Raw genomic sequence first — 27,781 nt, forward strand, 5'->3', positions numbered from 1 at the left:
TGTTTTGTCGCCGATGCGCATTTCCTTTTCAAAATAAAAGCCCCCTAGAGGCTGGCACTAAAAACATAGTTGTGAAACGTGAAATCTCTGTAACTAATAATTAATAATGTAGCAAACTGTTTAAGAGGACGACGTAGGCTGTTTCTGACTGCAGAGTTTTATTAATAATATAATTTCCTTGTCACGTTGATATTTGTATATCACAGTACTTTGCATAGAACTTGGAATTGAAAATGTCAAATAAAGTTGAAATAACAATGCAAAAAAAAAAAAAAAAACATTTCTTAAATTTAAAAACCCGTGGTTTACAATTGGGCTAATCCTAAATAACTAAAGAATAACCCCACCACCAAAAACCAAATTGTGATTGAAGTAGTCTAATTGTATACTTAATTCACTGATAGAGCTCTTGATACAAGTAAGAATATAGGCCCCACATTTACAATGACGATAGGTTTCTTCTATACATTTTCTTATCCCTCTCCTGTAGATTCAATTTCACGCCCATTTCAAGAAGGCACAAAATGTAGTTTTCCCAGCCACAATGTGTACTTTTTTCCTCTTTCTGTGTGAATTAATGCAGTTTATACATCAACAGCATCTGCATTGTCACTATCACAGTTTCTTGGAGGGGGTTCTGTGATTAACATTTATTATTATTATTATTTATTTATTATCAACAAGAGAAATACCATTTCGTTAAAACATCGAGACTTTTATTTTGAAGGCTAAGAAATTCTACCGGAAGTGAGTTTCCTTATTGTGGCTAGTTTCACGTAGCTTTATTTTGCAGAAGGCAAAAAAACATATAATTTCCTATGAAAACGATTGTTTTTCAAATTGCCATTGATATAGCTTGCTAACCACATATCATAGCATCAGAGTCAACTCAGCTACGTTAAGTTGCAGTCTTTTGATAGCCAGTTAGCTTCTAGCGATCGCCTCTGCCACGAGTTTTAAATACTCGCCTGCCGAAAACTGTCGCGATGAGGGGGCGTTTCTTGTACTGACGTAGCTGTTGGGGTCGTTTCTTGTACTGACGTAGTCGGTGGGGGTGTGTCTTGTAGCGAGTCTACAGCATGGATGTGGATTGGAGTAACTGGACATCTCCGCCCCCTGACGCTCAGGAACATGAACAGGCCATGGAACAGGCACTCCAAACGTAGCCTACTACGTACTATGACTTTTCTCTTCAATACTCTTTTAATATATTTTTGCTTTTCATTATGAATTTCACACGCACATTAACGCTCAGCTGAGTGGAGGGGAGTGACATCAGTGTATTAGAGCAGGAACTATGAAATACATGGTGGTCAATGCACTTCAGATTTCCAGTGTATTCTCAACTGCTTGGTTGCTTTTGAGTGGTGTTTTGATGTTTTAAAGGTCTTCAGCTGTCTTACCAGTCTAAATCACAAATTGGGGCTGCAGGGGTGTTGGCCGTCCAGTCGAGGCGGCTATTGTTTCTCTCTCACACATCCCGTTCACACTTTCTTTTTTCTCTACTGTAGGACCTACTCAGACATGTCGAGGCATGTCACCATTTTTGATAGCCCCTTTCACACATGCAGCCTGTTCTGTAAAGGCCCTGACACACCAAACCGACGTCAAAGAACCAGCGGCGACGAAGGCCGACTGTTGCGTCGCCTCACGTCGCCTGCGTCTGGTCCAAAAAGTTGCACTTGAACACACCGCAAAGACTACACCCGACGGCCAACTAGCACGTACGTTCTGCGCCTGCGTGAGGGGAAATAACCATATGTCTGATAAGAAGTTGCAAATGGCACTGGTGTTGTCAGCCCTTGGTCTTTTGGTTGTGGAAGAAGAAAGGAAGAGGCGGAGGCGAAAAATAAGGAGAAACCGCACTAAATGGGTGAAATTATGGATACTCCGGCGACAGGCTCAAGGGGCTTTCCCGAACCTGTGTCGAGAGCTGGAGATAAATGAAACCTCCGATTTTAAAAATTTCGCTCGGCTCTTTCCTGTTCAGTTCCACATGTTGAAGGATTTTATCAGTCCAATCATCCAGAGGCAAAACAACGAACTATCAATCAGAGTGATCTCTCTCACCGACGGGCTCCGACGCCGATTCAACATGCTCAATTGGCCGAAAAGCCGCTGACAGGGTCCGACCTGTGCTGACGCAAAAACTAGGGACACCGACCGCAAAAACTAGGGACACCGACCGCAAAAACTAGGGACACCGACCGCAAAAACTAGGGACACCGACGCTTACCGACGGCCCGACATTGGCCAACCGTCGGCCTTTAAATGTAACGTGTTCCTCTCGATATCCATCCTCCTTCCTTCCCACCTTCTCACTTTGCCCACTTTCACACCCTCCCACTACTTCACCCGTCCTCCCGATCCCTGCCGGTCTCTCACAGGATTCTCTGATCTGTCCCAGACACACACACACACACGCACACACACACACACGCATAATAATAGCCATAGCGTCTCGCGTCTCTTTTTTAACGACAGTTGAGACAAGTTCCATCATTTTTAGCCATTAATGGTGATATGGGCTGGGAGCCATGTGGAATAAGGCATAAGGGAGACATGCTGTGAACAGATTGGTGCACATGTCTGATGAGACTCAAAAAGAAAATATGTGGGAAAGACGAAATGCTAGGTATTTTCAGAAACAGATTACCATGCAGTGTAAGGGATGTTAAAATGAATTATTCTCAAAATGTAAGGATAGTTGGGCTGGAGATTAAGTATCAGTTTGCACCTGAACCATGAGTTACTCACAATCTAACAGAATGTAAAATATCATTATGTGCACAGTAAGATCAGGTACATTACCCCTTTCTTTTGATTTTTTCAGTGCTCACCTTGTGTCTTCTATGTGTTTATTAGTGAGCTGTTATTTCAACCAGCTGACATGGGATTTCATTCAAAAAGGGTCTATCAGGTTGCATACTTCAGGGAGGCAGTTCCAGTAGAGAGCATGACTTGTACCCAGAAGATCCCCAGTTCAATTTGTCCAATTGCCAGTAACAGCAATGTATTCTTCAGTAGGACACCAGACTCCTCAGTCTTTTAAAGTAACTTTAGAGTGTCCGCTAACTATCCTAATTGTAAAGTGTAGTACTGTCCAGAGGTTTCAGTCTAGCCAGCCTTAATATAATAATATATTATTTCAACCAGCTGACAAGGTGGATTTCATTTAACAAGAAATGATCAGGTGAAGTCTAGTGTCAGAGGAGGTCAGATGGTCCAGAGGTTAGAGACTTGTACACAGAATTGAAGATCTCAGGATCAAATCTCCACAGTCAGTGTTGTGGGTATTAACAGTCAGACACCAAGCTCTCCCTGCTGACTCATTATCACTCTGGATAAAACATAGTGTTGTCAAGTGCCCCAGTCAAAGCGGAGGAGATGTAGCACTATATAACCCAACACTCCATCTAGCTGCAGCATGTTTTCAGTCATGCCAACACATGAACCACCCAAGTTGAATAAATGTCAAACAATTCCACATATATAGTTCCAAGTTGTAAGTTTATTTTTCCAAAGTTATATATTAATATCATAAAAATGGCATTGTTAGTGCTTCATGTGCATATTTACATCAAAAACGTTTTTGTTTTTTATTTGCATTTATTTACAGGTTGTCAAATCTGCAATCACAAATCACCTGACACGTGGATTCGGTTGCATTGGTTTTCAGATTTTTCAGACGATTCAGGCAGAGATTCGTCCTCCGATCCACAAATGTGTGTTGCGTTCAAATACTGGCGGGAAGGTCTGTTAAAATCTTCACATATAGTGGCACGAAGCTAATGATGTATTGGTATGATGTACTTAACTTCAAGTGCGTTGCGATGAATTATGAACAGATTATAGTCCCATCATAAGCAGAGATTTTACAATATAATCAGGCAAAATGTTATATCATGTCATTAACTATACAGTTGCCCCATAAAATACTCAATTGCCTAAATTTTGGCAACTTGTGTACACTATATCATGCTGTGATTATAATAATCATGCACTGACAATGTGCTTATTATGCACTTAAAATGCCTTATGAGCGCCACTTCAATTATTCATTCATTCACTGGAGCTTATCCCAGCATGCATTCAGCCTCACTGGCTCCATCACAGAACTAACACAGATAGATAGACACTCCCATTCAAACCTATGGGTAATTTAGAGTCAATCCACCGGACTGTGGAAGGAAACCCAGGAGAACACAGGGAGAACATGCAAACTCCACATAGAAAGGACAGGGAATCAAACCCACAACCTTTCTGGCTACAGTGATAACCACTGAAACGCTGTGATGCCCACTTCAAGTTAAGTTTCCAATTCATATTTTAAATGAAACTCCAGTAACTGGCAAGATAAATAACATAATCCAATTCAAAATGTGAATCTATCCCTTAAACAGAATACATTTCCACATGTCTGCATATTCTGTTCACGCCTTGAAGCCTTAAGGCTTACTTGAAAGCTAGTAAGATATCTGAGATTATCTAGAACACTGTGGCATTGTGAAACACATTATAAATAAAATAAAAAACATTTACATAATTGATAAAGCTCATTTGAAAATTAGCAAATCTAAAATTAGATTATCATGTCATAAGTCTATCCACAGACCGCTATCATCTCAATTTGTCTGACACTTGACAGCTCACAGTATTCTCTTATATAGTATGTCAGGGTTGTAGAACAGGACGTTGGTTTCACCAGTCCTTCCTCTCTGCTGCTATCCCGTCATAGAGAAGAGTTCCTCTGTCTGGATCAGGCCTTTGTTGTACAGACTGAGCTTGGTCCTCAGTCTCTCCTTCGCTGGGTTTTCTACCACACTGATATCAGCTGAAACACACAAAACACAACAAGTGATGACTTGAAATAGGCTGACACAATGTTATACAAGTTATACTGACCATGCTAACATAATATACAGACCAAAACTACCTACATGAAGTTGTTGAGGAAACACTATTCCTAGTACTACTATTTAGTAGTATTACTATTTTAAACAATTATTATAAGAGCAATGTTCTGCCCTATGCTGGGCAACGGGCTCCCTCTGGTGGTGGCTTGTGAAAGGACACTTGTATTTATATTGGCAGTGTCTCCGTGTCTAGTGTTAGTTCCAATGTTACAAGCTAATGAAAGGACATGGTGTTCTCAGCTCTGCCTACTTTCATGCCCTCAGCGAAACTTATAGCTGTGAGTAACTTGCAAACTCTTTGTGTGAATGTTGTAGATACTTACCTGTAAAACAGTGTAATGATGTCTCAAAGGAATGTCTAGCCAGGATTAGTTCGTTAAGGCCCTGACACACCAAACCGACATCAAAGAACCAGCGGCGATGAAGGCAGACTGTTGCGTCGCCTCACGTCGCCTGTGTCTGGTCCAAAAAGTTGCACTTGAACACACCGCAAAGACTACAGCCAACGGCCAACTAGCACGTACGTTCTGCGCCTGCGTGAGGGGAAAAAACTCTCCATACCATATGTCTGATAAGAAGTTGCAAATGGCACTGGCGTTGTCAGCCCTTGGTCTTTTGGTTGTGGAAGAAGAAAGGAAGAGGCGGAGGTGAAAAATAAGGAGAAACCGCACTAAATGGGTGAAATCATGGATACTCCAGCGGGGGGTATACTCAAGGGGCTGGAGATAAATGAAACCTCCGATTTTAAAAATTTCGCTCGGCTCTTTCCTGTTCAGTTCCATATGTTGAAGGAATTTATCAGTCCAATCATCCAGAGGCAAAACACGAACTACCAATCAGAGTGATCTCTCTCACCGACGGGCTCCGCCGCCGATTCAACATACTCAATCGGCCGAAAAGCCGCCGACAGGGGTCCGACTAGTGCCAACGGTGCAGGACACACCGCAAAAACTAGGGACACAGACGTGTGTCAGGGCCTTTAGGTACATGCTAATCTAGCTAACGGGGTCTGGCCTTTGTTATGCTAATTAGTTAGCGCGGTTCCGTATGACTACTTTGCACGTCTTTGTGATGCATTGTTTGTTAATGTTTGCAAACGCCTGTTAGGCTAATGAAGACAATTACTCAGAATTCTACAACTACAAGTAAACACTCAACAACAGCTTGTGGTGTGGATCTGTTCACTTTCTGCTGAGTCCCATTCATACATGTGATGAGAGCAGAACAGTAAAAAGCTATCCAATGCCAGGGTCAACAACAAGGAGAGCACAGCTCTACACACCAGTTCAGCGTTACAGCCAGCTGTAAGAGGTAACCTGCATCAAGCACAACATGGCGGATGAACATCTTGAAATCAGATCAGAATGCTGCACGCACTCAGAGAAATCAACAGTAAGCTCAAGAAAATCATCAGTAAGCGCTGCAGCCACGAAAGCACACGCCAGAGCCGAAGCAGCTCTTGCTCAGATGGCCTTTGCTCGTCAAGAGGCAGATGTGCTTAGGAAACAAGCCGAACAAGAGGCAGATATGCTTAAGAAAAAAGCAGCATTAGAAGCGGATTTGCGTATCCTCAAAATTGAGAAGGACGCTGCAGCAGCACTGGCAGAAGCCAAATACTTAGAGGCAGCCGCCGAAAGTGAGGGAGGGTCATGTCGTCGGTCTGGTGTTGAAATACCACTTATTGACAAAGCCCAGCGTACACGTGAATATGTGCAGCAATACACATCAAACCCAGACGAACATTCACTCAACATCCTGATACAAGCAGCGCCTCACGACGAGCCTCCAGTAACTCACCACGGGATGAACAACAATTCAATAAAAGGTGAAATAAGTGAATAAAACTTCAGCCACTTACCTCTTAGCAGCCCAGCTGCTCATGTGCATAGCCTCTTAGCTCCCTTGCCACCATCAGCCAATATCCCAGACATCAGGGGAAACCCACAGAGGGAACAATAAGACACACACAGGGTACAAGAGCCTTACAGACTCTATTCCCAGCCTCCAAAGGCGCAGTCACACCCCACGTCTATGCCCATTCATTACCCTCCCAACAAATCAGACACAGCTGACCTAGCAAGGTACTTACTGCGTCGCGATATGGTGAGTCTGGTCTCCTCCAGTTCGACGACCAGCTAGAGAACTACTGGGCCTGGAAGGCATCATTCGTAAGTGCTACCAGTGACTTAGCCTTAACAGCAAGGGAAGAGCTCGACCTGATGATTAAATGGCTTGGACCTGAGTCATCCGAACAGGCAAAACGCATCAGATCACTGCATGTTCACAACCCAGCCGCTGGCGTTAGCTTCATGTGGCAGAGACTTGAGGAGTGCTTTGGAGCACCTGAAGTCATAGAAAGAGCACTCATCAAGAAAATAGAGGGCTTTCCAAAAATCTCTAACAGAGACAACCACAAATTGAGAGAGTTAGGAGACTTACTTCTAGAATTAGAGGCGACTAAAAGCGGCGGCTATCTTCCTGGCCTCTCCTATCTAGATACAGCACGAGGAGTTAACCCCATAGCAGAAGAACTACCTCACAGCTTGCAGGAAAAATGGATAAGACAAGGCTCCAAGTACAAAAGGGACTATCAAGTAGCATATCCTCCATTCTCGCTGTTTGCCAGATTCGTCTGTGAACAAGCCAAAATGCGAAACGACCCCAGTTTCAGTGGTGGAGTTAAGTCAGAGAGCTTTAAGTCAGAGAGACATGTGAAGCACAATTACAAGTCATCTGTGTCCCTACGAAAGACAGACATAGAAACTGATTCAGAGGCCAACCCTGCTCCCTTCTCGAAGAGAACAGTAACTGACCCGGACAAAGAGTGTCCTTTACATAACAAACCACACCCTCTCAGGAAGTGTCGGACATTTAGGAACAAACCGCTAGAAGAGCGCAAATCCTATCTTAAAGACAAGAACATCTGTTTCAGATGCTGTGCCTCAACACTACACCGTGCCAAAGACTGTGAGAGACCTGTACGTTGCTATGAGTGTGAGAGCAGCAGACACCCCTCCGCACTACACCCAGGGCCGGCTCCATTGAAAACTGCAGACTTCACATCCCATGCAGACCACGGCGGGGAGAGGAGTGAAAGCATGGGGAGCTCAACACCTGAAGTCACTTCAAAATGCACGGAGATATGTGGTGAGTCAATGTCCCCCAGATCATGCTCCAAGATATGCCTAGCTAAGGTGTATCACAGAGAAAAGGCAGTCAAAACATACGTAGTACTGGACGATCAAAGTAACAAGTCGTTAGCAAGGACAGAGTTCTTCCACCTCTTTGACATCAATGTCAGTTCTACTCCATACACCTTGAAGACCTGTTCAGGCATCATGGAGACCGCAGGGAGAAGAGCACAGAACTACATTGTGGAATCTTTGGATGGCAAGACATGCCTTCCCCTCCCAACGTTGATTGAATGCGACATGATACCTGACGACCGGGCAGAGATCCCCTCCCCAGAAATCGTGCAGCATTATCCTCACGTCAACCCTCTGATGAACCAGATACCGACACCCGATCCAAACGCAGCCATTCTGCTGTTACTCGGAAGGGACATCTTGCAACTCCACAAGGTCAGAGAACAGCGTAACGGTCCTTACAACACACCTTACGCACAATGTCTAGATCTAGGATGGGTAGTTGTTGGAGAGGTATGCTTAAACGGAGCTCACAGGTCTACAGCAGTGAATGTGCACAAAACCAACATACTGAAAAATGGTCGCCCATCATATCTCAAGCCCTGCCCCAGTCAAATCCACATCAAAGAAAGCTACAACGGCATTACATGTCAAAGTCCACAGAGCTGGATAAGAAACGCTGACCCGGCTGATGAGAAGAACAACCTCGGGAGCAAGGTGTTTGAACAAACTCGTGATGACGACAAGCAAGCCTCATCCATTGACAACAGAAGCTTCCTTGAAATTATGGACAGAGAAGTCTACAAAGACGAAACAAACCGGTGGGTGGCGCCTCTACCCTTCCGTCAGCCAAGATGTCGCCTCCCCGACAATCGAAAACAAGCAGAGAAACGTCTCTCATCACTAAGACACACCTTGGAGAGAAAGCCAGCAATGAAAGAACAGTTCCTGGCATTTATGCAAAAGGTGTTCGACAATGACCAGGCCGAACCAGCACCACCTCTGCAGAAGGAACAGGAGCGTTGGTATTTACCAATATTCGGTGTCTATCACCCTCAGAAGCCAAACCAGATACGAGTCGTTTTCGACTCTAGTGCAAAGCACGAAGGCATTTCACTCAATGATGTTCTTCTGAGAAAAGCTGCACAAGAAGGTGAGAACGAGTTCGGCACAGACGCCAAGCAGTTTGTTCTCAGGAACTTCTACATGGATGATGGACTTACCTCAGTCCCCAGCGACGACGAAGCAGTAGACCTCCTGGAAAGAACAAAGAAAATGTTAGAACAGTCACACATCAAGTTGCACAAAATCGCTTCAAACAGCAACACTGTAATGAAAGCATTTTCTCCTGAAGAACGGGCCAAAGACCTTAAGGACTTGAACTTATCTGTGGATCCGCTGCCACTGCAGCGAAGCCTAGGGCTCACCTGGAACCTAGAAAAAGACAGCTTCACGTTCTGTGTGTTCCCTGAGGAGAAGCCGTTCACCAAGAGAGGCATTCTTTCTACAGTGAACAGCCTGTATGATCCGTTAGGGTTTGCAGCACCTGTAACATCACAAGGCAGAGCCTTTGTTAATCGAGTGGGATACTCCCATTTCACAAGAGAAGGAGGTTGAGTGGAGAACTTGGAAGGATTCGCTGAAAGACTTAGAGCAGCTGTGTATACCCAGACAATACATCCCAGTCTCTCTACTCTCTACCCAATGAAGAGAACTCTGTTTTCTCAGATGCATCCAATATGGCCATAGCAGCAGTAGCCTACCTGCATGCTGTTGATGCACAAGGTCAGTGTCACATAGGTTTCATCATGGGAAAGTCCAAGCTAGCTCCCAAACCGGCTCACACAATCCCCCGCCTAGAACTCTGTGCAGCGGTGTTAGCAGTAGAGATGGCTGATGTAATTGTGGAAGAAACAGACGTTGAGTTTCAAGCAACAAAGTTCTACACAGACAGCAAGATCGTGTTGGGATACATCCACAACACAACCCGGAGATTTCATGTTTACGTCTCCAACAGGGTTGCACGCATCAGAAAGTCCACAGACCCAGAGCAGTGGCACTTCGTCAGCACTGAGCATAACCCAGCAGACCATGGATCCAGACCTGTACCTGTGGCAAAACTGAAGCACACCAATTGGTTTTCGGGTCCAGCCTTTCTTACAGACACTGAGAACACAGAGGAGACACGGGTCAAGACCTATGATCTCGTGGACCCAAACAGAGACATAGAAATAAGACCACTAGTCGCGACATTCGCAACTTAAACTACAAAAGCCCAGCTGGGTTCACACAGGTTCAAAAGATTCTCTAGCTGGAAGTCCCTCACGCGAGCCATGGCAATGCTCATTCGCACAGCCAAGACCTTCTCCAAGTCTGCAGACAAAGATGACACCAACGTCAATCTACAAGCGAAGACAACAATCCTCAAATGTATGCAACAAGAGGTCTTCAGGGAAGACATAAAGCATCTCAAGAAAGGTGAAGAAATTCCAAGGTGCAGTCCACTCAGGAAGCTGAATCCCCTTCTCGACAAAGACTCCTTAGTTAGAGTTGGGGGTCACATGTCAGTGGCTGACATAACTTGGGCGACGTCACCTCACGGAAGGTGCAGTACACTCAGCAGGCTTGTGGATTCTCGGAGGCAAGAAAGCCATTTACAGTGTCGTCCATAAGTGCATAACCTGCCGAAAAATTCGAGGGAAGTTAACTGAACAGAAAATGTCAGACTTGCCATCAGACTCACCCCAGGGCCACCATTCACCCAAATAGGCCTGGATGTCTTTGGCCCATGGAATGTCACGACCCGACGAACCAGAGGGGGTTCTGCAGAAAGCAAAAGATGGGCAGTGCTCTTCACGTGCCTTAACACGAGAGCTGTCCACATTGAGGTGATAGAAACAATGTCAACCTCAAGCTTTATCAATGCCTTGAGACGGTTCCTTTCAACCAGAGGACCAGTCAAACTCATCAGGTCAGACAGGGGTACCAACTTTGTTGGCGCCTGCAGAGAACTGAACATAAACCAACGACAAAGAATTGAGACCTTACCTTCAAGATCAAGGATGCACCTGGACTTTCAACCCTCCCCACGCATCCCACATGGGAGGAGTGTGGGAAAGGATGATCGGCATAGCACGTCGAATCCTGGATGCCATGCTCATGAATGTCGGATCCTCCCGTCTCACACATGAAGTACTGGTCACTCTGATGGCAGAGGTAATGGCTATAACGAACGACAGGTGCAGAGCCTCGCGGATACTTTCTGGAAGCGTTGGAGGGAGGAGTTCCTTTCTACGCTACAACTGCAAAAGAAGTGGCAAGAGAACAAGCCCAATCTTCAAGTTGGAGATCTCGTCTTGCTGAAAGACACCCAAGTCAAAAGAAATGATTGGCCTCTTGGGGTCATCACAGAGACCATGCCAAGCAAAGATGGAAAAGTACGTAAAGTTGAAGTCAAGATCATCAAAGAAGGAAACCCTAAAGTGTTCCAGAGACCTACCTCAGAAGTCGTTCTACTCCTTCCAAAAGAAGAGGGATAATGGCATAATAATCATTATACCAGACGGGGAGTGTTCTGCCCTATGCTGGGCAACGGGCTCCCTCTGGTGGTGGCTTGTGAAAGGACACTTGTATTTATATTGGCAGTGTCTCCGTGTCTAGTGTTAGTTCCAATGTTACAAGCTAATGAAAGGACATGGTGTTCTCAGCTCTGCCTACTTTCATGCCCTCAGTGAAACTTATAGCTGTGAGTAACTGTTGCAAACTCTTTGTGTGAATGTTGTAGATACTTACCTGTAAAACAGTGTAATGATGTCTCAAAGGAATGTCTAGCCAGGATTAGTTCGTTAGGTACATGCTAATCTAGCTAACGGTGTCTGGCCTTTGTTATGCTAATTAGTTCGCGCGGTTCCGTATGACTACTTTGCACGTCTTTGTGATGCATTGTTTGTTAATGTTTGCAAACGCCTGTTAGGCTAATGAAGACAATTACTTACCTGAATCGTTCCTGTGAAAGGAAGTCATTTTATTTAGTTATGGTATCAGTGTAGATGTTCATGAAAAGGTGTATACTTACCAGCCATGTGTGAATGCTAATGTTGAAACACTTGAACAGTGGGTGAAACGTGAAATGTATTTTGTATCAGTTTTACAGAATTCTACAACTACAAGTAAACACTCCAAATGAAACAACAGCTTGTGGTGTGGATCTGTTCACTTTCTGCTGAGTCCCATTCATACATGTGATGAGAGCAGAACAAGCATTATAAACAATGTGAGTGCATGACAATTATTCTAATCAGTGCCCGCCATAATCACCATGATATACATAACCAGTTATCCTAAGTAATGCAAACTTTGCAAATATTTCCATGTCAAAATACTTGTCTTCACATAACACATGGGAAGTATTAGTATGAACTCTGTATCCAATCCATGACAAGATGCATCATCTTGTTCAGTCTGATCTTGGCAAACTTTTACCAAGATCAGACTGGTGGTATAGCAGTTATAGCCTTTCAAAGTTTGAAATTTTGACCTTTAATAATAGCGCCTTCATCAGGCCAATCAGTGCTAAAATGTATCATCCCTCCAGTTTTAGCTAAATCAGACCAGTGGTGTCTGAGATATTATGTTTGAGTTAAAAATTGGACCTTCAATTATAGCGCCCCCATTAGGCCAATCAGTGTAATTTGTAAGGATAGCTGGATGCACGTAGCAAGTTTCATCAACATCTGGTCAGTGGTGTTTGGGATATCAACAAACAACAATCATGTGAATGATGGTGAAGGATGATGTCATCATGCAGAACAATTAATGTGGAAACACAGAGAGAGATTATGCTTCTCTAAAGCTACATATCTGAAGAAAACTCACTATGAAGTGTGTCTGTGTGGTTGGGGGTGAAGCCGTTAGCCCTGCAGTCCTCACAGGTCTGTCCGTCTGCCTCGGCCGAGCAGCTGCACTGTACAGGCCAGCTGCTGTACAGGTCTACTCCTGCTGCCTCACCCTGTGGATCCACAGAGCTGCTCAGGAAGGTCACCTCCGACTGGCTGCATTCGCAGGGCGTTGCCTGGCCCGGAGGGGTTGGGGGGGAACGGACAGGGGCGCTGTACTGCTCATCATCCTCTACAGGTATGGAGGGTGAGAGGCTCGGCCGGGTGTTGGGCAAGGCTCCATCATCCAGACTGTGGGGTCGGGCGTTGGACAGAGCTCCATCATGTAGACTGTGAGGTCGGGCGCTGGGCAGGGCTCCATCATCCAGACTGTGGGGTCGGGCACTGGGCAAGGCTCCATCATCCAGACTGTGGGGTTGGTCGCCAGGTGGGCAGCTGGGCAGAGGAAGCAGCTGACTTAATACCTGCAGTACCTGGGGAGATTTTTTAAATTTAGATTGATGGCGTTTATCTATTCTCCAGGGTGATTTCCTATGATAGTAGAATAAGGTTCGATTCAGAGATCTACAAAAATTACAAGCAACCAAAAATAAGGAGCACAACATCTAGATCTTAGTGCACTTCCTGCGACCATAGAGCCATCATGTAACAGCGCAGTGCTCCACCCAGAAAAAGGAGGGTTGTTCCAGGATTCTTTGAAGGTAATGGTTCTGTATGGAACTGTAATGACTCAAATAATCCTCTGATATTTTAAAATAAAAAACTGGTAAATCAGAATAAAGAACCCAGTGTGGTTCTTAGAAAGCTCTTTTAATACTGCTGGTTTGGAACATTTCATATGTTCTTAAAGGGTTCTTTAGAGCACCATTAAGTAGAACCATCTGAGCATGGTGCTAACTGAGATGAGTTTCCAGCTTACAATGGAAAATTGAGAGTTTCAAGACAAACCAAAACTAACCTTTATTGCAAAAAAATAATTTACAAAACTAGATTTGAAAAAAAACCATCACATTCAAATGAATGGGACGAATAATAGTTAGAAATGCATAGTATGAAAACCTGCCTGAAATATTGAATTAACAGATTCTACGAAGGCCTCTTCACAGAGCAACAGTGTTTAGAGACTGTCAGAACCACTTTGCTTTCTATGATTTATTGTATCAGAGAGAGGCTGTAATTAATGTTTGTAGTGTTTCCAGGCTATTTTCCGCGTTCCCAAACCTCACGAGGCCACCTAGGCCGCGCTGGGTGTGTACCACAGTGCTCGACTTCCATGGCCGCATGGTCTCGTAAGGTTTGGGAACGCAGAAGCTGAATACAATGGAGGAAGACTCGATTTGCATTAAATAATTGATAAAATTTCATCACAAACGATCGCATGCCGTCAGAAGACTTGGATTATGCTGCACAAGCTGTATGGAGGACATTTATGGACATGTTTTGCCCTTTTTGAAGCCTAAGGGACTGACCTCCATTTACGGGAATTGTTTGGAAGAAAGCTTCTCCGACAGTGAGCCTGATGAACTCCTGGTAAGTTGTATGAAGAAAAAACACTCATCTGAGTTTGTACTGGCATGAGGAGACAATGACTGAATTCAAATTTTTGAGTGAACTATTCCTTTAATATATGGAGCTCTGCTGGCGAGAACTTTGTCTTTCTTTGCTTTTCTGACGTGTGGTGTGCCCCTCCCACCTTTAAGTACCTAGGCGCACCACAATACATCCTCCAGGGGTTCAAAACATGCCTGTTCGGAACGGGCCGATTGCTTGGCCTCCGGTATTGCTGCTTGCTTTCTCGAGAACCGCTAATCCAAACAACTTCACACTCAACACTGCGCTTCCAGTCGCTTGCTTTGAGCCCCGCTGCTGCACAGAGCGCTGTTCGCCCTGCCCCGCTGCTGCACAGAGCGCTGTTCGCTTGTTTATTCAAAGTTTATTAAGATTGAACATGTCGCGTGTCCAATCCGACACTGCACGTCCTTGGGTCCCCAGCAATACACCCGCCAAGTGTGAAGTAGATCGGACGAACGGTTCTCGAGATATGCGAAGGACATACATACAGACAGAGATTCCTTGCTTTATAGTATGATGACTGGCTTCTATGTGCCTCACCATATTGGGCTGCAACAGATACAGTCCTTCTCCTGAAACACATACAGGAGCTAGGCCTCACACTAAATCCTCAGAAAAGTCAGCTGGTTCCCTCCCAGGTAGTGACCTTTGTGGGCATGCGTATTGACTCCTTCCTGATGAAAGCACAACTTACAGAGGAGCGTGCTCAGAAGGTAAGGTGTCACATCAGCCATTTCATTCAAGACAAAAACAGCGCTCATATGTCAACGTTTGATGGGTCTCCTCTTAGCAGCCTTACTGTTAGTCCCGTTAGGTCTGCTACATTTGAGACCACTTCAAACGTGGTTCAATGCCCATGGTCTAAACCCCAAGGAACACAGACATTGCCTTCTGTCTGTGTCCCAGGAGCATATAAGTGCACTCAAAATCTGGAGGAACGTGGACTGTCTCAGGGAGTTTGCCTAGACACAGTGCCCAGCCAGAAGGACGTGGGATCCCACCTGGGCCAGGTGTCATATAAACATGCTGGAATTCAGAGCAGTCCAGTTAGCACTTCAGAGTGTGCTATATAAACCACCAAGGGGGCTTGGGCTCACACTGCCTCCACATGATAACATACATTCTTCTGCTATGGTCAGAGAGGAATCTAGCCTCTCTGCGAGCTGTGCATGTCCCAGGAGTCCTGAACATTGCGGCGGATATGCTCTCCAGGGACGACCCACTGGAGGGAGAATGGAGGTCACATCCCTGCGCTGGGAGATATTTGGAGAAGCCCAGGTGGACTTTTTCTCATCCAGGCAGAACACTCATTGCCCCCCTAGTGGTCTACCATTCGGCCATTCGGTCTGGATGCACTAGCACACAAGTGGCTAAGAACAAGACTATACGCCTTCCTGCTTTTTCCCCTGATCCCAGCAGTCCTGGACAATGTCTGGGAGGCCTGCCATCAGCTCTTACAGCCCCAAGATGGCTGAAACATCACTGGCTCAGGCCTAACCCTTCACTTCTGCCTAAGGTTTTACCCTCTAGCCATGTGAACAGGGAACTGATGCTAACAGCTTTCACCCCCTCCTCCTCTATACCTTGTGAGATCCCTGGAGGCGTATGTTGGGAGAACACAGCCAATACGCCATGCTGTTCAGCTGTTTGTATGTTTTTCGGAAGAATTCTCAGCCTCTCTCAAAACAACGACTATCACATTGGATTGTTGCTGCCATCACACTAGCATGGCTCAGCTGGACTGGCCCTACCCTCCTCAGTGGTGGCACACTCCACAAGGGGAGTATCTCTGTCTGACATCTGTGTGGCTGCCAGTTGGATGTTTCCAGGTACCTTTGGTAGGTTTTACCGTGTGAATGTTGCTACCCCTCATAGTCTCAGCTCGGCAGTGCTCAGTAAAGCCATTTCCTCTCTTCAGAGATGGCAAGGTGTCCAATCTTGAACTTTTGACTCAATCTGCATGGCTCAGCAGCTACTCTAGTATTGTCTCCCAACACAGTGACTAGCATAGTCCCTGAAGCGAACCAAGATTCTATGACCTAGGTACTATGCCAGTCCAGCATTCACTTCCCTCATAGCCTTTGGAAAATTACCATGCCACAGATTTTGCGCTGCACAACGCTGCTACTGCTGAATTTTATGAATATGGGCCGCAGTATATAGCAGGGCTGGTACTGAAATAGTTCACAGGTTTATTCCCAGGCTAACTCACGGTCTTCATGTTGGGTCTTGTGCGGTGGCGGCTAGCGGTGCTGTCTATGGCCAGGCCCAGCAGGCTGAGGGCCCCAGCAGCTGGCCACTGGCCAGCCACTGCATCCACAAACCGCAGACATGAATCCACACCGCCGCTATCCTCCACCTCAGCAGCCAGCACATCCCTCTGATAGACAGACAGACAGACAGATAGACAAAATATGACAAAGAGAGAGATCATGTGGTTAAGTATGTACTTTTTCCCGAATTTCCCCAACGGGGTTAATAAAGTGATATCTTATCTTATCATACTACATTAAATAACATGAGGTTATCGTTTCAACTACAGTATTATCGTGTGTAGCATTGATGACTCACCAGCAATGTATGTTTAGGTGTCTCCTCTATAACTTTGCGTCCTGTGACTATTTCCATTATAAGCTGTGAGCAAACAAAATGTAATTAATGGGAATGAAAAAAGTGTGAAAATGTTTTCTCTCAAATTGTTCTATTCATATTTTTATAGTATTATGTTCAGTGTTTCCCCTAGAATTTTTTTCATTTTGTTTGTTTTCTCAGTAAGAGTTGTGACTTGTGATCAGGCAATAATTAGGAAAGCCTAGGGGACATAGATCGCTCTCTCTCTCTCCCTCTAAATAATGGCATAGGCCTAAATAAATTAAATAAACAAACCTAAACATATATCCTTGTTTACTTTTGTGGTAATTCAATAACAGACGCAATTTTCAAAAGGCAAGTGATAATTCAAAACCAGAGAGACCATCATCCTACAATGTGTTGCATTTAAAACTTGCATTAGTGCAGATGGATTCATCAGCAACAACAGTGAAGACCCTGGTAAGTTGATCATTTAATATATTTGTGCTTCTGTGGTGATATAATGGAGATATGACCATCTATAGTGTTTTCTATGGTATTTTCCTGTGAAATGCGCACCGCGACACGCGGAGAAAATAGACCAGACGCCGAAACTGGCGCTCCAGATCGTGAGCCGGCCGCGGAGCTCCCCGCCAGTCTGAACGGTCAAATCGGTTAACATGGGCGCCGAAAGGAAACCGGCTGCGCTTCCCGGTTAATTTTGCGCTGGCTGCGCTTCCCGGCGCTTCACGGCACTTCAGCACTTGCATCGCGTCAAGAGTTTCCCAGGCAACGAGAGGTTGACTCACGTTTCGGAACAGCGCCGCACAGAGGCTCCCAAATGCAAATGATTATTGATTTCCGAATGAATGGATATTTGGCGTTATTTTTGGCATTAAAAACAAATTTTTTTTTGGCCTAATGCCAAAAATAACGCCTGTACAATTATATGGGAAACACTGATGTTAATACATATTTGCATATTATGCATATTTATATATACAGCATATATTTCATACATAGTACTCTACATATATCCATACAAGCAATCAAGCCTATTAGTAACATCTGTACATACAGTAACAGTAAGTGAACCCATACATGTAAGTTATCCGTAGTCTTTCCCATATTTCTTACTCACACAGTCTACTTAATGTGTTGGACTTGTCAGCAGCATATGCTTATATAAATACGCTATATTCCCTTTGTATTGCTTTTGTTAATTTTTATTGTTTTTATTGCTCTTATTGCTCATTTTCTACTCTTTTTGCATATTTTCTTTTCCCTGCTGTATCCTATTAATATTTGCTGCTGCATCAACCCAATTTCCCCACAGGGATCTATAAAGTTTCATCTAAAGTCATATTAACTTATTTCAAATCACCATTCCAAAGCTGTAAACATCCAGGCTAAAGGACAGCTTGCCATCTCGGATGTACTCCTCGGGTAGGTATCCCAGGTTGCTGTGGGAGCTCGTATCCAGGGTGATGGTACAGCTCTGATTGGCTGAATGAGGCCGGAGACGAGCCAAACCAAAGTCAGACAGCTTCGGCTGTAGGCCCTCATCCAGGAGTATGTTAGCACTGTGCAAAGAAGCCGTAGAGACTCATTTGGGGATTTTTTTTGTACTTGACAGTAGGGAGACAGGGAAGATGAGAGAAAGGGATGATATGTAACAGAGGTCTCAGGACAGATTTGAACCTAGGGTATTGCTGAAAACTGAGCCTCCAGGATGCCCAGTGAACATTTACTTAAAACAAAAAAAAAGAAAGGGATATTTTTTTCTTTGAGACAGCAGGAAGGCTGAGCGGGACACAAACCAGAGGAGACACAGGGGTGAAGGTTCTGGCTGGATAGGGATGTAAAAGAGGCTGATGTACAAGAGGTCGACTTTTACTTTGGAGTAACTAAATCACAATCACAAAGGCAGCCACATAGGCCAGTCACATTAAGTTGAATGTCAGTTTGTGGCTCGGTGGTTTGGGGCATGTGCCATGTGGCCGCGGCATCCTGAGTTTGGGTCCAGCCCGGGGGCCTTAGCGCATGTCATCCCCCTCTCTCTCTCTCAATCTTTCCTGTCTCTCTCTACTTTGAACGGTGTAATAAAGGGAAAATGCCAACAAAAAAAAATCTTTATAAAAAAAAGAAGAGGTATGACTGCTTTTATACGTGCGGTTTCATAGCAACATGAGGCAACCAAAAGATCTCAGACATTGAACATCAGTCAAAAAAACTGTGAAATGATTTAAAGGAATAGTTTACTCAAAAATTTTAATTCAGTCATTATCTACTCACCTCCATGCAAAATGAAAATTTAGTCATTATCTACTCACCCCCATATGAATCAAAACTCTGGTAACATTTGTTAGTCCATAAAACAGCGAGTATGGAGTAGTTTTATGGATATTTTCTGCTCTTTTTGGAGCTCTAAAGATAGGTCCCTAACGACTTACGTTTTTTTGGAGAATGCTGCAACGACTTTGTGCTGGAAAGCTCCGGGACTGTTTTATGGACTAACAAACTTTACCAGAGTTTCGATTCATATGGGGGTGAGTAGATAATGACTGAATTTTCATTTTTGAATGAACTATTCCTTTAATGTGTAAAGAGGAACACTAAAGAACCATGACAACATATGCGAAACAAAGACAAACTGCATCAGCAGAGGGGAACAGTTAGCCCATTTATGCCTTGCATCAAAAGTGCATCTTCAGCAGCCAGATAGAAAACAGTTTGCCCTCCCCCTGTGTTTTCCCTTGCAATATGCAAATTCCATCCACAATGACAGTAAACATTTGGTTTCATTTGTATCGTGAGTCTCATTCATATCCAACCAATGGTAGAGGTTTTCACGTACAGCCTGACGGTGTTTGGTGGGGGAGGGGAGTAGAGATTATGTATGTGGCTTGGAGAAACATTTCCATTTACACTTGGCAAACTTGCAACCACAATGCCTGTCAAACAACCTCCTGAGGTGGTTTAAGCAATCGGATTTGAATCCGTCCCCAATGCATCTTGGGTGCATTTACATCTGGATTTTTATGTGGATGAGTACGAAGGTAGTCGAGAGGGGATATGAATTGCAGCAACAGCTCTAGGACTCACTTCCCTCTATCATTACTTCCTGTTGACATGGCACGCTAACAACAAAGTTGCATCAACGGAAGGTCAGAAAGATGGACCGTCACATGACGGTCACGTGGTTCATGTAGCTCCCGTTTGAATCCATTGTTTTCTATAGGGAACAGTGCTAACAACAGGGACTTTGGGTATAATAAACAATATGACAACTGTTTTACAGTATTGCAAACTGACAAGTTAGATGTCTGTAATATTTACTATTTCATATTATGGTAGAAATTACCTCAAATTAGAAGATTAGAGTGATTAAGGCTTGGCGCCTTTACTAGTCAATGATATTATTCACTATTCACTGTGTCACATCCTAATGTAGCCTAATTTTCAGATAACGTCACCAGAAGGTATGAATTGAATATCAATCCATCAAGATAGTCTCTTCAAGTGTTGTGAATCCAGTAACAACTGACAGCAGTAGGGGGCAGTGAATGATGTTCAGTGTGCTGTCATTGAGTTACTTGTGAGCGGTCTATTCAGTTTATGACCTAAACTACATTCCACTGACACCAACAAAATCATCCTCATTTCAAGTTTCTAAAGCACAGGCCCTAGACGTACAGGAAGGCACCAGCGACTCATATGTAACTATTGAGGTGCATCAATGCACATAGAGTACATAAAAAATGTACTCTCTTACTCAGGTGTTACTAAGTCTATGGTAAGAGTCTTAGACAAAGACTTAACAGGACTAGAATAAGTAATTTACAAGTCTGAATGTTCTATCCCATTAACATACAATTAACATAACAAGGAGGAGAATATGGTACATTTACATCTTCACATATACTGGCATAAACAGCTATAGTAATTTAATTTACCAATCAGAAATCAATCATCGTTAATAATTGGCCTGATGAAGTCTGATGAGGTGAATTGAGTTGACGCAACTCTTTCTATCTCAATGGCTCTGCACACCACCAGCCAACTGTTGCCATAGTTGCAGCGTATGTTTTCAGTTTAGTTTACATATTGGAGATATGCAGCGCTGCCTGTAGACCATAAATAAAGACTCCTGCATCGCATCATTGGCGCATTACACAGATTGAGGAACACTGAGCATTTTCTTTCGCTCCCCTTGTAACCAAATAAAAAATGCAGCTAAAATTGTTTGGTCTATATAAATTAGATAAAGCCTTTTTGAGGATATTGGGTTATTGAAATACATAAAACTGCCCACATTTGAATGGTGCAGCATTATGAAAAATTGCAACGCAGAAACTATATCAAAACTGGAATGCCAAATCAGCTTACATAGGATATGCACAGTTTCTATGAGCCATCGTTCTGTTACATTCAGTGTGGACTCAGCGACCGGAGCAGAGCAGTGGATTCTGGGATACACTTCATGCTGGAAGCATTTTCTACAATTTGTGGAAGGGAGGAAAAATAAGGGAATGAGGGAGAATAAATGCTCCCTTGTGTAACAGATGTTGGAACCGAATTCCACTTTGTCAGTTATTTTTCATCCTGGATCAAGCTGGGCCTCCACAAATATAATATATAGGCTCACCACTCTCTCTCTGCAGGCAGACACTGGAGCACTCCCACAGGGAGGAGTCTTCTTTAGTTTAGTTTTAAACCATCCCCACTACTTCCCTGCAACCTTCATTAGACACTTTCTGTTTTTCCCATCAACTGTCCCTGTCATTCCTTATTTTATTGTGAACCTTGCCTCTTAAGTCCCCTGCAACAACAGAGACATAACAGGGTAGTAGCTAAACACCACAAAACTAAGTGTCAAAAATTACCACAGACACCTCTGACACAGTCTCAACACAAACTGTACTAAGCTTCACAAAGCTAGTATTTATGGCAGGGCTTACATTCAGAAACCACTTGTCTCAAAGATGCATAACGCAGTGTAAGGAGCACAAAACTTCTAGCCCTGAGCAATGGAAAAAAGTAATCTGGTCTGATCAGTCATCTTTCACTCTTTTTGGTTGGTTTGGATTTCTACCTCCTTTATCCCTCAAAGCACTGGAGGTTTTCCTTCTTGAAGAAAGCTCCACTATCTCAGTTCAGGATGCAGTATGACTGCAGGACAAGGCCTAAAGGCTGGCCCTACTCATTAGATACTTGATAGTAATATATTGCTAGGTGTTTCAGTCTCAACCACAAAACCAACTCTGGACGTGACAATTTAACTCAAAAGAGATCAGTGTGTTTGTCTTTCTGATCAGGCGGCATTGTTCTATCCCTGTGATGGAAGTGATGGTCTATGCTTTTTCTATGTACGTTAGCTGACTGCTTCCTGTTTCAGATTTTGCATCGGTGGTATCCACGGCTACGAGTGAGTTGACAAGGCCCGTCCCATTTACCCCTTTAATGCAGTCCTGCACCCCTGCGCCCTTGCAATGTAGTCACGCTGAGCACTTCAGTCAACAAGAGCTTTGTCCGTACTTTTGTGTGTTTTGCTGGGTAGTACCTGGAGATGTTGCCACAGATGACTGGGCTGGGCTGGGCTTCATGGAGGTGATGCAAGGCCTTTGCAGTACCCTTGATGATGCTGAGACGCTCCGGCCAGGACAGAGGAGGCTCACCACCCTGTAGAATAACAACACGACATGCTAGATGGACTTCTAAATGGATGAAAATAACTGAACTATGTGGTCAGTCCAAATTAAAAGCCCTGGGAAAGTGGAACTGATATCAAGTGAGGATCTTTTGCCCATTCACCAGAAAGGCCATTTAATGGATATACAAACTGCTTTTAGAGACACTAGAAGCTGCCCAGTACAACCATGCTCTTCTACTATAGGGCCTTATAATTTCCGTGATGCCGTAAACACAGATGGAATTGCAGAATTTATGTTTAACAATGGAATTCTAAAAAACGCAGAATCACCCAGAAATGTAAGATTTCAGGGAAATTGCTTCAATGGTAATTTTCTATCACTGTGTTAACAGAAACTTGTCTGGGATACTCAAGGATATGTAATATGTATTATATATGTATTCTGCCCAGGCTGGGTATAACATATCACAGACAAAAACACATTTTCTAATCAACAGACAGATAAAAGGCAGCTGTAGTAGTCTACCTGATGGTGTAGTTTGTGGTAGAGGGATCCATTGGGTAGGTAGGGATAGACCAGACAGTAGTGGCCCTTATCAGAGAAACAACCCAACAAGTCTAAGATGTTTGGATGCTGGTACCTGCAACACACCACAACACATTAAAAATTGGATACAGACTACAAGATAAATATAGAATAGGCATTCTGGGAGAGAGGGATTATACATACAAATGATGGACTTCCATCTCTTTTCTGAACATATCCCACAGCTTCTTCCAGGAGGCCTTATTTACCTGGAGAACAACAAACACGTGACAAATAAGGGATAATGTACAGGGAGCCGGTCATTATGGCAAAATAAGCCCCAATACAGTGAATCAATTTTGCATAGCTACATACCAAAGACATTAATCCTTTGACACAAAATATTGATTTAAAATTTTATTTCAAGCTAAAGGAATTTGCAAGGTTCCGTCAAAAAAATTGTTTCGTGTACCGCAGTGTACCCATAGCAACATCTGTAGTTAGCTTCCATAGATGCACTGTAGCAGAATTGTGACCATAGAAATGTTTGTAGCTACCATACACTGTAGCAGAACTGTAACAGAAACATCTGTAGCTAGCATCCATTGTTACACTGTAACAGAACTGTAACCAAGGAAACATCTGTAGCTAGCATTCATGGCAGTCTGTGATTCAGAGATAACAGTCCTCAAAATGTGTTCATTGGCCAATCAGAATTAAATATTCAACAAAGTAATAATCAAGTGTTGTCTCCCTCTACTTAAAGGAATAGTTCACCCAAAAAATTAAATTCTGTCATTATCTACTCCCCCTCATGCCAGTTGAAGCACAGATGAAGTTTGTTTGTCCATATAACACACTGGGAGGTTGTCAGCACAACTGTATAGCAACCTTCTCCAAAACAATTGAAGTCGGTGGGGTCAGTTCTTTAGAGTTCCAAAAAGGGCAAAAATTACCATAAATGACCATGTTGTAAATCACTCGGAACAGAGCTATTTCAGTTTGTGTGGCGTAGATCGAATACAATGGCTATAGTGAAGATTTGCACTAAATAATGGTGTAAATATAGGTATCTTCCAGTCATGTATGGCTTCAAAAGACTTGGATGTATGGCAACCTCCCTGTGTGTTATGTGGGCAAAGAAACTTCACCTGTGTTTCAGCTGGCATGAGGGCGAGTAGATAATTTTTGGGATATTTTTGAACTATTCCTTTAACCAACTTCTGTATCTTAACTTCCCCATTCCAGAATTAGCAATCCTCCCAGGCATACCTGTTTAAATAGCTTCACTGCAAAGGTTTCATTTCCCGTCTGTGCTCTGTATAAGTCTGAGAAGTGGCCCTCTGCGATTTTCATTTCATGATGAAAATCTCTGGTTCCTTCTACAATGTCTTGGAAAGTGATCTTAGGTGGCTGTTTTCCTCCCATTGTCAGGACAGCGATGTTAACTGGAATACACAGGCAGATCAGTAGGCACCCACACTTGTTCATTCATACTAATTCACACATCCTCAAAACCCAGCATGTGAAGTGAAGTGAAACTTAAACACTTGGCTAAACCATGGTCAAAGGGGAGATTCTAGTGAAATACCTCTTTACTGATCATCAGTGTGTGTAGCATCTACAACGTATGACATGTGAATTATTCCATTTCAGTGCTTTTCAGTTTTTGAGACCCATGGTGAGAAAATGTGACAACTTACCAGGACTTAATGCTTGACTTGAAGGACTCTCATCTGGGTGGAGTTTCTTATCAGAGAAAATGCAGACATCATTTTCATTTAATCTTATTGGTCAAAGGTCATGCAGCCTGCCTCCCGTTTGAGCACTCAACACATTAATAAAGTGACCAAACTGTTTTTATTATACCTTGTGCACTTCAGCTGGTGAGATCTGTCCGGTGAACTTTGGCAATTCATCACTGGAGGCCAAAGGTGACTCTGAAATACAAACATTGCCCAAGTCTTTCATGAGCATTCAATGTGCAGAAATTATGGCAACTATATAGTCTGATAACTGCATCAACACAGTTTGTTGACGTCAGACATGCACCACAAAAAGAGGAAGCAAGTCAGGGGCGTACCCAACTGACGCCCATGAAGCGAGTGCAAACTGCACCAAGTGTAACTTTATGTAAACTGATCTTGAAGTTTATTGGTTAATTGACCTTCAGACAGGAAAAGCTGCAGCGCCCTGTGATGACCCATGTCCCGCAGCACCCCGAGCAGGTCCTGCACCCTTGGGTTCTGCTGGGCCCAGGACCATAACAGCTCCCTTGTGGGACTCCGGCCTGCCGCCTCCAAACGCTCCGACAGACGCACCTCCGACCAGCTGGGGGCGATGCGGGTGGCTGGAGAGGAGGAGAGACATTAGATATAGTATATAGATTCACAGGTTAATAGAAAAGACATTAGATATAGTAGGCTACAGATTCACTGGTTAATAGCGAAAAGACAGTAGATATAGTAGGATATAGATTCACAGGTTAATAGAAAAGACATTAGATGTAGTAGGATATAGATTCACAGGTTAATAGAGAAAAGACAGTAGGATATACACTGACTGTACAAAATATTAGGGACATCTTCATGATATTGAGTTGGAGGCCCTTTTGCACAATCCACGTCTCAATCGTCTGCAATATTGGAAATCCTCCTCTATCTCCTCTATCATCTGCTTCACTTTATCTACATCCTTTGTGCTTGGAGTAGATTTGGAGTATATTTAATAAGGGAAATCCATAAGGGATAATGGCTTTTACCTGGATTCAGCTCATCAGTGTACTTCAGGAAAAGAGTAAGTGTCCCTAATATGTTGTACATTCAGTGCATAAACACATTAGACTCTGACGTGCCTGTGTTGTCATTAACATGTGTTGAAAAGTAACTCAAATATAGTATACTGTATAATGTTATATGCTGTGTTGAAAAAATCTACTCTATTATCATTAATGCTGTGTTTAGTCCTTTTCAAAGTGTAGTAAAAGCAGCCTATAGATTCTTATCTACAGACAACCCACGGATGTGGTTGGCATCGACTGATATCTCTATCAAACTCGACTCAACCAAAGTCAGTAACCATGACCAAAGTTGTTTTTTACTCACCTAGTCCACGCCATCCGAACCTGTCATCTCCACTATCCATGATTTTACAAAACTTTTCAATGATAAACGGAGGGACATCGTAGAGGAATGTAGAGGAGTCCATAACGGCAGTGTTCATCGACAGAGCAGCGGCGAGCCTTACTACAGCCTGTAGGCTACTACAGTGTTGCTCAACTCTGGAAACTCCCCCCGCCCGTGCACATAGGCTACATGACGACTAAAACCACAATGGAACAGTCAGTAGGTTAGTCACTGACTGTGATGACCACATGGCACCAAAACATCCTGCTTTTACCTCTCCAAACGAGTTCCGACAATATGTCATCTTCGGTCTTCTCCCTTTTTAGCCTCAAGATATGAATGAAGGGAAACGTCCCTCTATTGTATGGACAGAACGTTAACCACGTCGCCTAACTCCATAAAAGATATGGAAATGTAATATTGCTTTGCTCATCAGCAAACGTACACACCTGTTAGAGCACGACTTAACACGTTTTATGAACCGCTAGGGTCTTCTGGTAAATTCGGCATAAAGATGATCCACCAAGCAGCACTTTTCTTAAAATAAAATTTCAACTACCTTCACGCTCGCGCGCCCAGAGTGTATTTTGGTGGAGGGTGATTGGAGGCGAACCAGTAAGCAATTTTATTTACAGAAATAAATGCTGCTTGGTGGATTAGGTATGTATGCTGAACTGGAGATTTACAGTCTATGGATTAAACATGTAAAAGATCATAGGCTATAACATATTCTGCGCATGGGCGGAAATTACGGGGGGGACAGGGGGGTCCGGACCCCCCCTTCCTGGGAAAAACAGAGAGTTGTCCCCCTCAATATATCATTGTAAACATAACTATATAATTTTAAATAATATAATAATGTGCATTGAAAGCACTTGTGCTAATTATAGACACAAAACAATGCGTTTTTAAGTTTCTAAAGATTGCGCCCCCCCCTCCCCCCTCTCATATGCCTCACAGTGGTTTGGTCCACTGCCTACCTGCCTCCCCGAACCCCCACACACACACATTAGCCCTCGGTACGAGTGTCTGTGGAGGATCTCTGAGAGTGTGTCAATGGTGGCAGACCTCCAGTAAGTAGCTGCTTCGCAAAGGTTAACTTAAAACAAAGGATGTGTCAGACATTTTTCTTTACTTCTACCACTCAATAGAATAAAACACATTCACAATTGTAACCAGACTACATTTTGTTCCATTACCTCGCGGTTGAATCTTGTGTGTCAACGTGTTGGTACGGGGCAGCCGCGTCTCCTAATGCATGTATGTGTATGGAGGCAGGAGGTCTATCCACAATTAAAATCATCATAACTCACTGAATTTTCCACCGATTTTCAAGCGGTTTGGTTTGTTACAAATGCCTGACATGTATTTATGATA

At 43.6% G+C, this 27,781-nt stretch overlaps 2 protein-coding genes across 2 annotated transcripts in view; both read right to left on the reverse strand.

The window, feature by feature from the left end:
- The window catches only part of LOC139925766 (beta-2-microglobulin-like), a 71,529-nt gene that overhangs the window by 34,506 nt on the left and 9,242 nt on the right, over nucleotides 1-27,781 (reverse strand). The gene's annotated exons all lie outside the window — the stretch shown is intronic.
- Nucleotides 3,492-26,520, reverse strand: irak3 (interleukin-1 receptor-associated kinase 3). Its single transcript, XM_078282104.1, has 13 exons — nucleotides 26,384-26,520; nucleotides 25,447-25,629; nucleotides 25,149-25,219; nucleotides 24,983-25,028; nucleotides 24,552-24,727; nucleotides 23,484-23,548; nucleotides 23,280-23,394; nucleotides 22,664-22,782; nucleotides 18,485-18,683; nucleotides 17,101-17,163; nucleotides 16,742-16,909; nucleotides 12,938-13,430; nucleotides 3,492-4,834 (listed from the first exon to the last, which is right to left on the reverse strand). Exons 1-13 carry the CDS (start codon nucleotides 26,499-26,501, stop codon nucleotides 4,725-4,727), a joined length of 1,926 nt encoding a protein of 641 aa, XP_078138230.1. The 5' UTR covers nucleotides 26,502-26,520; the 3' UTR covers nucleotides 3,492-4,724.

This window comes from Centroberyx gerrardi, chromosome 24 (assembly GCF_048128805.1).
Source record: "Centroberyx gerrardi isolate f3 chromosome 24, fCenGer3.hap1.cur.20231027, whole genome shotgun sequence".
NCBI lineage: Eukaryota > Metazoa > Chordata > Actinopteri > Beryciformes > Berycidae > Centroberyx > Centroberyx gerrardi.

Excerpts from the sequence above, each read along its gene's own strand:
- irak3 (XM_078282104.1), bottom strand. The coding sequence starts at position 26,501 with ATGAACACTGCCGTTATGGACTCCTCTACATTCCTCTACGATGTCCCT. Across the intron at positions 25,630-26,383 it reads GTTCGGATGGCGTGGACTAG|CCACCCGCATCGCCCCCAGC; the intron begins GTGAGTAAAAAA and ends CCTCCTCTCCAG. Across the intron at positions 25,220-25,446 it reads GCAGCTTTTCCTGTCTGAAG|AGTCACCTTTGGCCTCCAGT; the intron begins GTCAATTAACCA and ends TTTGTATTTCAG.